The sequence below is a fragment of the Papilio xuthus genome, unplaced genomic scaffold (assembly GCF_000836235.2).
Source record: "Papilio xuthus unplaced genomic scaffold, Pxut_1.1 DF826115.1, whole genome shotgun sequence".
Lineage (NCBI taxonomy): Eukaryota > Metazoa > Arthropoda > Insecta > Lepidoptera > Papilionidae > Papilio > Papilio xuthus.
This window is the reverse complement of record NW_013532534.1, coordinates 1,118,687-1,133,744: the sequence shown is the minus strand read 5'-3', so window position 1 is coordinate 1,133,744 and position 15,058 is coordinate 1,118,687. Positions and strand designations below refer to the sequence as shown.

The 15,058-nt window shown below is 36.9% G+C and overlaps 1 protein-coding gene across 1 annotated transcript in view; it reads right to left on the bottom strand.

The window, feature by feature from the left end:
• LOC106123551 (sodium- and chloride-dependent glycine transporter 1-like) overlaps positions 1-15,058 on the bottom strand; it is an 81,445-nt gene that overhangs the window by 55,976 nt on the left and 10,411 nt on the right. Inside the window, exons 2-3 of the mRNA XM_013319948.1 lie at positions 4,067-4,223; positions 1,973-2,260 (exon numbers count right to left, since the gene is read on the bottom strand). Coding sequence (XP_013175402.1) covers positions 1,973-2,260; positions 4,067-4,223 — 445 coding nt within the window. The remainder of the gene's footprint in view (positions 1-1,972; positions 2,261-4,066; positions 4,224-15,058) is intronic.

The window sequence follows — 15,058 nt, the reverse complement described above, 5'->3', positions numbered from 1 at the left end:
ACAACGAATAACTGCGAACTATTGAGAATCATTCTTGTAATAAAATTACAACTTAGAATTTATTACAATTATTTGGCTATGTATCGCACAATTAATTAAAAAAATCTTTTTTGTTCGTCAACACCGCAACTTTTGGTTTATTGACTTATTTCTTTATGTAGTTATGAAGGATAAAGTTTAAAAGTGGTAGAGCCCGCTTTAACATCTTCGCACAAATCGGCCCGGCTCGCCCGGTGAAATACCACGACCACACAGAAGACAGGCGTCAAGTGGAAGCAATTCCGCGTTTAGTCTGATGAGTGTGCGTCCCGGAGGCCTAAAATTTAGTCCTCTTTCCCTTTCCACCCTTTTTCGCATAAGGAAAGGATGGGAAGTGGAAATGGACTTTCCGGATGAGGGGATGCATGGAAAGGGATAATATTATCTTTCTGTGCATCCTCTCCTGCGTCGATTAAAGGTAGGCAACGCATATGCAATTGCGTATGTCTATGGGCAACGGTCGCTTCGCTATTTCGGCGATATCAAGTGGCCGCTCGCTCGTTTGCCACCTTATGATATAAAAAAAAAAGTAGGAATAGAAAGGTACAATTTTATTTTTATTGTGAGTCAAAAACAATAATCACGAATTTTCGATTGCAGGTTCTATGAGAACAACCATCGAACATCGCAAAAATTCTTAATCTATTTTACTCAACCCATATCTAGTGAACTGTCAAACAAGTTTATCTTAAATAGACCCATGATACTTGTAAAATATATTGTAACAATGACTCTATAAATATTGTCAGACACTTCAAAGATACTTTAAATAAACTTTACTTATTTTGGAATGCTTCATATTTATATATTATATTCGGAGGACTTTTACTATCTCAACTTTTTTTACGCAGAAGGGTATGTCAGACTCGCCAGCCCCCCTACCCCCATACTAGAATACCCCCTGAAACCCAGCAATGTTCCTTCGCGTTGCCTGATAAATAATTAACCTTAGGTCTAAAAATTAGGATCACAGTTCTATATTTCTATCTATATTCTATATCTCTATATTTATTTTTCATAACGTAGATACGAGGCATAGAGACTTGATCAGCATATGGGTTTCTATTACTATGTATTTGAGATATATAAAAGATTTGTGCGAAATTCATCTAAAGGCTTTAGGTGGGGGTCCAAAGTTTGTAATTTTAGACATTATTAGGTAGAATTCTTTGGCGCGTATGGCGCGCTTTCGCTACATTGTTAAGTGTGAATAGTGAGGGGACATAAACATCGACATTTCAAGGCTAGTGCTGCGCCAGTATCGGTGTACTGGCGCAGCACTAGCCTTACTAAAATGTGTGCCGGTGCACAGTGTCGGATTTTCCTTCTTCCTAACAGTATGAAGAGATGGTATTTCTTCAGCACATTTACTTGAAAATTGAGATAAACATTTTTGAGAACAAATAATTAACTAGGGCATTCAAGCTTAATTCGTCTTCTTCCAAGCTTTTTTCAAATTTGACCTCCAAAGGTAAAAAATTGGGGTGTAAGTTCGTACGTACAGATATGTTTCATAAATACAAGACCTAGACGCTTGATATTTTGCCTTTGGGTTTCTATTAGTACGTAGTTGAACGCTCGGAAATTACTTTTGAGAAATTCATCTTCTTAAGATCTGAAAGTAAGGTCCAAATGTTTTATGGCGAGATGTTATTTCTTTAGCTGAATCACTTTAAAATTGAGATAAAACCTTTTGTTTAATTTGTCCGATAAAGGTGAAAAAAGGGAGTTAATTTTTTTTAACTCTATGCGGCTGAAGTCATAGGTTGGAATGTAAAAGGTTCAGAGTGGGGGTTGAAACTTTGTAAGGAGAGATGTTATTCCTTTACCAGACTATTTATTTTTGTCAATTTGAATATTTGTTGGTATAAAGATAAATATGTTAAATAGGCATGACGGCATGCGTTTGATTAAAAACATAAATGTGACTCACTCTTAGTGCTCCATTCGGCATCGCAGTTTTGCCAGGGCAGCTGATAGGAAATGCTGATAAACGACACTGCCATATAATATATAGTCCACGCGATGATCACATTGTAGTAGAGCGTAACTATACTGGAGACGATGACCATGCCATAGCCGAGGCCGCGGAAGAGAGGGCAGAATCTGTCGTAGGCGGCGACTGGGCCCAAAGCTGCATACTGCCCGAAAGATAGCTCCATGAACAGCAATGGCAGACCGACTACTATCAGCATCACTGTAAATGGAATCAGGAACGTACCTGGAATTTTTTTATTCATATATGAGTAAGATAAAGATTTTCGGGAGAATTCAACCCGAAAAAATACTAAGACCGCTACGCACGCTTTACAAACAACGGCAAACAGCAAACACCAATGATAAATATGTGGATAGATTTTTTGTTTGGTGTTTGCTGTTTGTGCAACTAATCGGCGTCAGTGTTGGTTTTTCTACAGAAATCAAAGGGTATGTGACAAACGTATTTGCGGTGTATCATTTGTACGTTCCCACGTACATATACGTTTGCTTGCCGGCTGCGGAATTGCGAACGCTTTAATTACTACTTAGTGGTTATTAATGTTTTTAACCAACACTGTGATTAATCCTAAAGCCAACTTTCTTTGCTTCTGTTCGCCAAGGATCAATTACGAGAAAACGCAATGTATAAAATTACATGTAGAGATGGATATATATACTGAATTTTGTTATCGACATGAAATAATTTTGTATTAATGTATATAGAGTTATGATCAAAAACTATTATATTATCAGTAAATGCATATAATTATCATCTTATACTCTTACGTTAATTTAGTCAAGAACAACTAAAAACGAAAACTAAGTTATTAATTCTCACTTATCAATTCAAGTTTACTTCTGGAACTCAGTCGATCCTTAAAATTTGATACCCACATTGATGTGGTTTTAAAAAAGTGTCATTCGCCATTTGTAAAGGTGGCCATCTTGAATTTATGAATATTGTATTATACCATTTGATAATCATATTGATGTGGTTGTGAAAAGTATCATTCGGCATTAAAAGTGCCATTGGCTATTTTGTAAAAAAATCCACAAAAGGAGATAACAAACCAAAACAAACAGGCAAAATGAATCCGTTCAAAAATTTCGCTTTCGAAAATTTTCAGATGACATCTTTTATAATTCGATGAAATATTTAAAAGTGCCATAGAACGTTCGTTTTCAATCTATACATTATCCATAATTATTATATCTATCTACTGATACAGTTTCATACAACAAAAATTACGTTTTATATCAGTTATCAACAAATTTTTAATCACGCCAATACATCGCGCGTCACGTCACTTGCAGTCTTGACTTGTATAAAAGTCAAAGGTTTCGCAATCACGTGACTTATCGAAAGTTATTGTCAGTTCTATATATTTTTGAAGTTAATTACAGAATCGCTGCGGAGCGAATGCACTTTGTCCAGCCCTGCTGGCCTGCACTACAACGGTTCAAGCACTTGTACAGAAAAAATACAAATTGAAATTTACTGTCTGTTAGCACGTGTACGTTTTTGTGCCTAATTTTTGGACAAGCTATAAGCCGTGGTATTTTGTCTATATTTGATTTTCGCTATTTTGGCGATTATGGTAGTGGTTGGTAACGGTGGTGAGGATTCGAACTAACAATACAGACAGAATTAACTGCCAAGAAGACACAAGTTTTCCCTTTCTCCTCCTCCCCTAGAAGTTTTTAACCAGTATTGGATACAGGAACGATTGGCATAACTTTTTGTGTAAAATGGCTATTTTCTTGCTCACTGTACATTTTTGGAAAATCTGTGAATGGGGATCTTAATTCCATAAAAAATTATGGATAGTCTTCTAAGATCGTGTTCGGTTAGCTGCAACGGATGAGGTAATTTCCATTACTGCCGCGCTGAGTTTCCATCCTGTATATTACTTGTTTCGATTAGACATTTTGTGATGTTGTAAAAGTATATTAAAACAGATTACAATTTCGGTTTGCTCTATTTTAATTTAAGGAAAAATGATGTAGTAGCGTGACGGCTATAACTATTAGTATTGCTAATACCTACCCCCTCCATTGTTAAAGCAGAGATAGGGGAAGCGCCACACATTGCCCAGGCCCACGCTGTAACCCAGCAGTGACAGCAGGAAGTTGAAGCGGCCCGTCCAATTACCGCGCTTCGTCTCGTTCTCGCCACCGTGATCCTTAGGTCCCTTTTCATACCCCTGTATTGCAAAAAAAAAACAATATTAATAAAAACATTACAAATAAATCGCAAATCTTTTTTCTGTTTGAAAATTGTTACCCGGGGGTAGTTTAGTTTCCTAAGTATTAAGGGTCAGATGTTCAACCCCTCCCATCACCCTATGATGGGCGAGCATTTCCGCATACTTCACAAGCTTTGGTGCCAATACTCGGAAATGGTCGCCGAACCCCCAATTGCAGTCGAGGACGAGACCAAGATACTTCATGGTTCCCCCAACAGCAATGCCGCTCACCACGATGGATCCTGTGAGTGTGTGGTTGTGTGTGTGTGTGTGTGTGTGTGGATTTGTGTATTAGTTGCTGTATGTATTTCAGAACGAATTACAGAATATATACACATATTATATCTATTAAGTATTATATTGTAAAAGTAGCTCACAATCGTAATCAATGTATCTAAGTGTAATTAAGGTCAAAAAATTAAAATCAATGTACTTAAGATCATCCAACCACTTCTTTATAGTTTACATAAGTACATTTTCTTGCATCTAATTTTGAACTTTTTATCTACCAAATTATTACATAAGGGGCCAGGAACTTAAAATGTCTCATAACTAGTGCGCGCTTTACAGCCTGCGAATTGAATATGTTTGTCCTTTTGCTTCGTGCTAGGGTCATGTTCATGTTATTTTTATGTTTGACGCTTGTAAATATGTATTAATAGATGGTCACACCGTGCGGGTGGCAGAACGGTAGGATTTTGTCTACAAAAGAGGTGGCGTGAGTATACGCCCTTGCCATTGGTCGAGGATTATTATTTTTCTCCAACGGTACGACGCAACGCTTAACGAATTTGTCTTAAGTCAGTTACTCTTTGTGCGCGCGTCAGTAAAGTGGCTAGCAAGTTGAGAGACAGTAATTCAGTTGAAATAAAAGAAACACAAAAAATATAGTTACTGTCTTTCCTTGGTAAGAGATATAAAAACGCGTGTTTTTATTTATACTAAGATGATTATATAGTTAGAGATCTTATAATATAATATAATCAAAAAATAATAAAAAAGAAAGAAAATTTAATTGTTCTACGTAAGCTATGTGCTTTACTATACTAAATTAGTATTTCGAAAACGCAATTAGACGAGAGAAATCAATTTAAGAAAATTAAATTTTGAAAAGATTGGGTCCAGTAAAAGTTAAATAAACATCAAACATAGGGCTAAATAAATGCTATACACCATAAGAAACAGAAATTACTGTTTTCCGAAAGTTAAAAAAACAATTTTAAAGGAATTAAATAACAACTGTAATATTGTAGCAAGTAAAATTTTAAAAAAATCTTTTTTAAGTCTGTTGCTGCTTTCGGTAATTATTTTTAAGTTAGTTCTTGGATATCGCGTCATACTTGTCAAATCCTTTTATTTGATACCCATGTTGTGGGGTTTGTGCAAAAATGTCATCCGCCATTTTGTGACAGATCATCTTGGTTTAACAATGACTCTTAATGTAAAAATGGCTTTTCATCAGGACTAAAGCTATGTACCAAATTTCAAAAAGTTCTGATAACGGGAAGTGTGTACTAGAGACCCGTTAAACTAATATCCGTGATAATCCTAATAAGACATTGTTTTTGTAATAAAATGATGATTTACCTATTATGTACTTTCTAATTATATTAAACTTAATTTTATGATACAAAAAAGCCAAGAGAAAAGACAAATAACAATTCATCATCAGCTCACTATACGTCCCCACCGAGGGGCGCGGAGCCTAGCCTATTTTGAGGGTGATATAGGCCATGGTCAACCACGCTAGCCAAGTGCGGGTTGGTTGACTTCACACATATCTTCTAATTTCTTCTTAGATATGTGCAGGTTGCATCACGATGTTTTCCTTCACGGTAAGAACGGTCGGATAAATGTTAGTACATATGTATATCGGAAGTCGAAAAACACATTGATACATGGCGAGATTCGAACCCAGGACCTGCAGATTGCAAGTCAAGTGCTTGGCCCCTGAGCCACTGACGCTCCAAATAACAATAATTTCACATATTTATAGTAATTCCAGTGTGGACGGTAATTGTACCCAAGGGACGGATATCTGTCTTGGGTGGAAATTGAATTTTGGCGGCCTTTTTTGTGAACCTATTATTTTAATATTTGATGTAATACACGGTTAAGAACCTTCCGATCATTTAGATAATATTTTCAGGTTTAAAATGAATATACTTTCATATATTTTAATGTTCAACAAAGATAATTAAAAATGAGTTTTGTGGGTCAATCCGTAAAATGGACCTAAGGACTCCTCTATACGAAAACTAGAATCTTCATCTCAATCTCTCACTCATTAGTTGCTCTAGTATTTTTGGGCTGTTTCTTAAAAAAAAACCATAGTGTAAGTCAATATATTGTGAATATAAAAAATATTATTTTATTAAATTTAAAGTTTTGATTGTAAAAAAATAACAATTTAATCTAGATGAATATATATAAACATTAAAAAAAGTCAGGTTAACAATGTTTTTATCTTAAAATATTTAATTAAAATGGAAGGAGTTAAAATGTTAAAAAGTAAGTGACCACCAAGCCAACATTGAGCTTTTGTCTTTTATACCAGACAAGACAAGACTGCTAGTGATACGACGCGCGATGTAGTGGACTGTTTAATTTTTAAATCGTTTCATTTTGCCTGTTTGTTTTGGTTTGTTATTGCTTTCTGTAAAAAAAATACAAAATGGCGAATGACACCTTTAATGCCGAATGACACTTTATACAACCACATAAATATGGGTATCAAATGATAGGTCTTGATTAATGCGATGCAATGCTCTATACTATAAACTCAAGGCCACCTTAACAAAGGACACTTTTAACCTCGCCAATGTGGGTATCAAATTTTAAGGATCGACTGAGTTCCAGAAGTAAACTTGAATTGATAAGTGAGAATTAATAACTTAGTTTTCGTTTTTAGTTGTTCTTGACTAAATTAACGTAAGAGTATAAGATGATAATTATATGCATTTACTGATAATATAATAGTTTTTGATCATAACTCTATATACATTAATACAAAATTATTTCATGTCGATAACAAAATTCAGTATATATATCCATCTCTACACGTAATTTTATACAACTTTGCTTAAAAAGCCAACTAGTCTTCTTGACAAGACAAGTCGTGACTACGGACGTCGGGATAGTGTTGTGCCATAACTTATTGTTTGATTTGTTTTATTGTTTTTATTTTTTTTTTATTGTTAGTTGGTAGGAAAAAGAACGAAGCCTAATACGAAATCAAAATTTAGGGAGTGTTTTTAATTAGATAATCGTTGAAAAATTCAATATTTGCAGGTTATCGATATGACAGCTGCAAGCCCTATTTTTCTTGTAGTAATCAATTACGGTTTTTAGGCTTGGCTCATAAAACAAGTCTGAGGCGATTTCTTCTGGCAGCGAAAAGGTTAAACTTACATTCTCTCATCTAAAATACTAGTCAAGTGCGAGTCAGACTCGCGCCCCGAGGGTACCGAACAAACCTGTAGGGTATATGTAAAAGTTCACCTATCACTACAATCGAGTCATAGTTAAAAAGAGTAATAAGTTTATAATTTTTAAAAATAATGTGTTATATAACAAACTTCTTAAGGTTTTCAGAATTTTTCCTTTAAAGCAGTCTCAAAAAGGTCTCCCTCTCACTGGAGAAGTATCGAGTAGTCACAATGAAACACTGGTTATATCTTGGTGCGAGTCAACTTTATTTAAATGCGATCGGCAAGTCGATAAACATACCAAATAAATCAATATCGTGATCTAATAATATGTTCCGCCATCTATTGATATAGTAATGTAAACTAAATTGACATAGCGTTCGACAATATGTGCTGTAACACATTGTTTCATGCCTAATTTCAAGATCTCTAGGTCGACTGGAAGTACCCTTTCACGCAATTAAAATTACTAAAAATATTTTTTTATATGATGGAACTAACATTTACGGTTTTCGCAATTTTTCCTACACTTACAATGTTGCTTCGTGCCAAATTTCAAAATTATAAGTTCACGGGAAGTACACTGTAATTTATGATTCCCTTACGAATATCGATAATTTGCGTAAATTTGCGACATAAACGGTTGTATCTTTTGTGGCTTAGAAATTTATTTTTCACAGTATTAAGCTACCGCAGACCTGAATATTTGATATAAATTCCAGCTGGATACCTCCACGCGTTTTTGAGAAAAAGGGTCTTGACAGACGGACGGACGGACAACAGGCTTATACAGCGGCTTATACAGGTTAGAATCCTTAGCCGATTTCTTAATGCACGAGGCGGATCCCCGTGTAAGGTTTGGTGCGTTTGTAGAGCCTTTCCATTTCAAGTCTTTTACGAAGGTAACGTGCAACGCGACAGATTGTTATACGGAGGATGTTTCTTCGCAGGATCGGTCAGCTATCGTTTGTCTCTTTTGCACAAAATGTCACTTGGTTCGTTATTGTGAAAAGTTTCGTGCTCTCTCGATTCAAAAGAGATTGCATTGGGTCGCCGAGGCAAAGGTTTGTAGAAAGTGTCGAGAGAGAGGTTCGCATCATTACAACAGCTGTGATAAGTTTTCATGCAAAAAAAGTCATGTAAGTTTAGAAACTCTCACCATACGCTTCTTCATAAACCTATCTTCACCGACGCCACTCTTGTCACCCAGCCGGTTGGTCATCCATCATCTTCGTCTCAGCCGGTTAATCCATCAACATCTTCGTACCCCGATAGCTCTTCCATTGTAGTTACTCATAGTTATTGCCCATCCGCGAACCGACCACTTCTAAAAGTTATTCCTGTTACTTTGTCGGGCCCTAACGGTTCTTTTAACACGTTCGCCTTGCTCGACGACGGTTCTACCGCCTCACTTCTTGACGCTTCTGTTGCCGAAAGGTTAGGAATAGTAGGTAGAAAAAGTCGTATTCGTGTAGACGATGTTAGCGGTATGTCCACCGAAACCGAAGTTAGTTTTATAGACCTTCGCGTTAAAGGTCAGTTCGCTGCAAAATAATTTGAATTAAAGAATGTTAGATCTATTCCAAATCTTAATGTACAGCGTCAAACTATTCCAAAAGATGAGGTAGAACGTATAAGTTAGGTCGCAGATTTAGCTGACGTTGTCTGATACGAAGATGCTGTCCCTACTTTACTCATAGGTATCGACAATTGGGAAATCACCATCCCTCAATGTATTCGACGAGGATCTTGCCGTCAGCCCATAGCGGTTCAGATTCCTTAGGCTGGTTTCTTTACGGGTCTTTAAAGGGCAATGCTAAATCGTCAGATTTAATCAATCATTGTATTATCACTGAAGCATCCCAGTCCCTTGATGATCAACTTCGTGATTCAATACGGATATCCAACAAAACTTATTGTTCTCGCGATGATCGAGTTGCTGTAAATATTTTAAAAGAAACAACTTGTCGGCTTCCCTCCGGTAAGTTTCAAACCGGACCTTTATTGAAGCCTGATATTGGTTTCGTACCCAATAGCTATGTTTTAGGTCATTCCAGTACTTTAAGTACTCCTCCAAAGAAACTTTGTAAACGCTCTGTTTTAGCGTCCTTAATGCGCGCATATCAACCACTCGGTTTATTAACATCTATAGTGGTTAAAGATCGCGTTATTTTTCAACGAACCTGGAAATTGGGTATTGTCTGGGACTCCAAACTACCTATAACCCTTACCTCCGAATGAAACAGCTGCTTTTTTTTATCTGGCTTTGGCTTACGCTTGCGTTGATTATTGGCGATTCAAATATACTGACGGAAGTGTAGCGCTTAGTCTAATCGGAGGTTAGGTTCGGTTAGCTCCTGTTAAGACCCAGTCTATCCCAAGGCTAGAGTTGCAAGCTGCCCTAGTCGCAGGTATTTTATCGGACGGATAGCTTAACGGTTTTAAGACGGCTTCGTTACGATGCTCGTCCTTCCGCGGATGCAGTTGAATGCACTCGTTTGAATCCAATACCTTCTCCTATCCAAACGCTCTTTCCATCCTTATATTTTCCATCGTCTTTATAAATGTTGTATTCTATTTTTATATTACATAACATTTAACCTGATTTGTACATTCATCGTTTATCTTTTTCAACCTAACACGGTTTTTTCCGTACAATGTACTACACGGCCGGGCTGCGTAAAAATAGATTGGCAACACTGGTGCCGCCCGCATTTATCCGAGCGGCAGCGTTCTCCCGCGTCACCGTCACAGCATGGATGTGCGCCGCCGACGCTGTCCCCACTTGTACAGTGATTGTCGTCTGCCGGGCCTACACGGTGGCCCACAATGCGGCGAGTTCAAATTCAGCGCACGAAGTGTCATAGTTTACTTTAGTATTTTTTTTTTGCAATTTTATTAGTTAAAATTTATTTCATTCATTTTATAATTACATAATAATTATCATGTGCGTAAACTCAACTTCTATCGCATTGCATTCTTACAAATAATTTTTGGCAAGTGAAATAAATATTATCTCGTTCTGTTCAAATTTTATTGTTGTTTTGTTAATAACCAGTGCTGCCGCACTCGCTCTCCAAAAATAACAACATCTTTTTGTTAGAAAATCTTTGCAATGTCATTTTTATTCCTTAGACGTATAGCTCATTTTAGTTAACACATTCTATTAGATTATACTGAATAACAGAAACATATAGTTCATGCTTCGAAAGAAACAATGTCACCTGATCCTGACCTAATTTATAGTAACAATAGTTAAGAAACTGGTTTCCTAAAATTGTTCGCAATGTTCCGACACTACTTTTACTGACGTACGAATCTGCGATTGATTACGTATCTACCAACCCTATGGTGTCCTAGACAAGCTATAAATTGGGACAACAAGCGACAAAGGCAGTGGCGGATTAAAAGATTTACCACCTGTAGGCTATTCTGATTTCACCCTTCCTTCTGACCTCTGCATTTCGATACAGCAACCCTACACAGGCTAAAGTTAGCTGTCTTAGGCCCCTTCGCTTGGTCTTATTACAATAAAGGTATTGTAATAAGACCTCGACGAATGTACATACTTATATATATATATATATATATATATATATATATATATATATATATATATATATATATATATATATATATATATATATATATATATATATATATATATATATAAGTATGTACATTCAAGGCGCCCATAAATATACGAGTAGTAGCAGCCACAGCGTCATAAGTAACTAAGCAGTCATGGTATGCAAAAATATCGTAACATTTGACAAAATTGAACACTATCTCTATATTATTATTATTAACAGTGGTAGAGCCCGCTTTAACATCTTCGCACGAATTGGCCCGGGTCGCCCGGTGAAATACCACGACCACACAGAAGACAGGCGTGAAGTGGAAGAAATACCGCGTTTCGTCTCATGACTGTGCGTCCCGGAGGCCAAAATTAGTCCACTTTCCCTTCCCACTCTTTTTCTTATAAGGAAAGGATGGGAAGTGGAAGTGGACTTTCCGGATGAGAGGATGCATGGATGGGGAAAATGTATTCATTTTGTGCATCCTCTCCTCCGTCGATTAAAGGTAGGAAACGCATATGCAATTGCGTATGTCTATGGGCAACGGTCACTTAGCTATTTCAGCGATTCCAGGTGGCCGCTCGCCCGTTTGCTACCTTATGATATTAATAAAAATATATACACTTGTGATACAACGTGGAATAAACTACTTCTGTTACATTCATTTGACACTTTGTATTAACATTATAGGTTGTCCGGAAAGTTCGTTCCGATTTTCGATACGAAGCTTAGAATAATAATAATAATAATGAATCTTTAATTCAGACACATGGTCCATACAAAACAACAATACAAATTTAAATTCTAGCACAAAATAAAACATAAAATTCTTCAGGGCACATGTAGACGTGTCCACATGGCCAGCACTGGACAGTCCAATCCCACTCTATCAACAATGAGTTGCAGGTAGCTGTTGGCGCTGTCTAGTCCATTATCAAACGTCACAAAATTTTCTATATTGTGAATTGGTTTTGTTTTTGGTGAATCTCATTTCATTGGTTGAGATAAAAACTAATTTTAAAAATTTTTGCCAAAAATATAAGACGTTTAGGTATAGAGTCATACCAATATAATTTAAAAATATTTCCAAAAATTTAAGCGAACAGGGTTTCAATTTTCCTTAAAAATCGGCTCGAACTTAAAAGACAACCCAATATTTATCTTCTCCTGTCGTAACGCTTAAAAATAAAAGTTTGTCACGCCGAACATGACAGATACATAATAACTAATATCAAATTTTGCCTTGTCACAATATATACTAGTTTGGCTCAGTATTATAGTATGTTTGCCGTAATATGTAAGTTTACCGGTTCGAATCTCAGGCTACTTTTTTTTCATTTTATCAATCACTTATACAGGGTTATTTTTTCATAACCAGTAAAAATTTGGTAATGTAAAATTTAACTCGATTTTTTTTTGGATTCTCACTATTGGGTAGAAAGACATTTAAATGAAGTTAATAACAATTAGGTAAGACCATCGCGGGGTGAAGTGAGTGGGCGGAGCTTGGATTGTCATTGCGGGTTTTATGAATGGAATGCGCGGAAACTATACGTACAAGTGTTATCTATGTATGCGTGCCGACGCACACTGAGATGAAATGAGATGAAATATATATATATCTATCTCTCATCTCCTTTAGCCTTTTAACAAGGAGGTTAGGGGTTTCAATCGTTTAGATTGAAACCTTATTGAATCTTAAATAAACACACTTATACATGATACACACGATTTGTGGTGTTTGTGTTCTCACTGGTGCCATCTATTGATAAATCGAAGAAAAGAAAAATAGCCAGTTGAATAGCCAGTATAAGGATGATACAATTTGTTTGTATTAGGCGCTGCTCTGTATACTACCTACTTTGTGACATGGTCCATCGTGTTACCGTAAGATTCTGAGACCAAAATCTCCGTTTAAATTAAATTATATTATTATCTCTGTTTTCTTAGCCGACTTCAAAAAAAAGGAGGTTATCAATTCGTCTGTTTTTATGTTTTAGTGCGTGACGCCTGGCGCTCCGATTTTGATTTTTTTTTTAATCGAATGGTTTACACTGACTAGAGGACAACTAGATTTTGAGTTAAGTTCAAAATGCGTTACGAAAATTAAGGACTTTTAGCTTTCTTCGCTTTCGTAGGCTAAGCGATAGCATATATCTATCTTGTATAGTTTTTTCACTAACCATTTAAAGAGTTCCGTACCTCGAAAGGAAAAAACGGAACCCTTATCGGATCACTCGAAAAAATAAAACTTCTAAGCCAACGCAATCAAGAGATAAAACCGTTTATGTCGCAAATTTTTAGAGACTTATGTCCAATGTTGAAGCAATGATTTACGAAAATTTTCTGTGATGTAGGTATTTTCATCTAATACTTTCAGACCGTGACGCATTCCGGACGTATACGTGCAAAGTATGGCCGGATGTTGTTCATTTCCGGTTTAGCTGACATGTTACGATACATACGACGATATTTATTTATTTATGATACACCAACGGGTAAGTAATAAGATATGCGAAAAAAAACTTATTACAGAAACAAAAAACACATAATAACTTATCCCAATTAAAGGTCATTACATCATGCGAGACTAATGATGAAACAAACAAACAACACAAAAACCTTATATATAAACAAAAAATACTGATATTTTTAGGGTGAAACCAATTGTGAAAACAACCAAAAAATTAAAAAAAAGATAACGAAGGAAAGAAAAAAGAGGACATGAATTAAATTATTATAATTCGCAACATTACGAATATATTTTTTAAAAGAAGATATTTTATTGGAGAAAATGTCGATTAGGGGCGCATTATTTCTCGCTCCAGCAATAATACCATGATGATGATGCTGCTTAGGATTTTCTACATCATAAGAGTTAAGCATAGCATTATATGTATTCATCAATCTGTTAATCGGTGAATGAAGGCCTAAGTTCGTACGAGCTGCCTTAGTAACAAACGGGTTATATTTTTTATATCTGGGTAGTCTAGAAGGTACAGAGATGGATAATTTTTATATTAAGTAAGAATCGTCAGTGTAGCCATTGATCAATTTGTACAGAAACATGGCATCGAGCTGTTTTCTTCGGCGGCAAAGCGACTCCATACGAAAATGTTTTAAGCGGTCTTCATAAGTTGAAAGTTTTTTCCCTAAGTTGTAGCTAAATGATAAATGCAATAGAAATCTTTTTTGGACTCTCTCTAAACGCTTTATATATATATATATATATATATATATATATATATATATATATATATATATATATATATATATATCGTAGTGCGGGTTCCATACAACGCTGCAATACTCCAGGCGGCTGCGAACTCCTACTGGGCGCGGGCCGAACAAAGAGCCCGGGGCGAAGTACCGGCCCCGGAGGAGCTCTCCCGTGCCCGGGAGGCGAGGAGGAGGACGACCGTGGAGCTCTGGGCGAGTGGCCTAATGCACGCCGAATACGGCGTGCGAACCATAGAGGCCATACATACGCCCACAGCTCCCGGAATGGTGTGGGAGGAGCCACGGGTCCCTCACCTTCCGTCTGACACAGGTGCTGTCCGGACACGGCTGTTTCGGGCGGTACCTGTGGAGGATTGGAAGGGAGGAGACGGCGCTGTGCCATGGGTGCGGCGACCCGGAGGATACGGCGCAGCACACGGTGGAAGTGTGCTGCGCCTGGTCAGAAGAGCGCCGCACCCTGGTGGCGGCGATCGGCGACGACCTCTCACTTCCCGGCGTTATACGCGCCATGCTAGGAAGTGAGAGGTCCTGGGACGCCGTTGCCTCC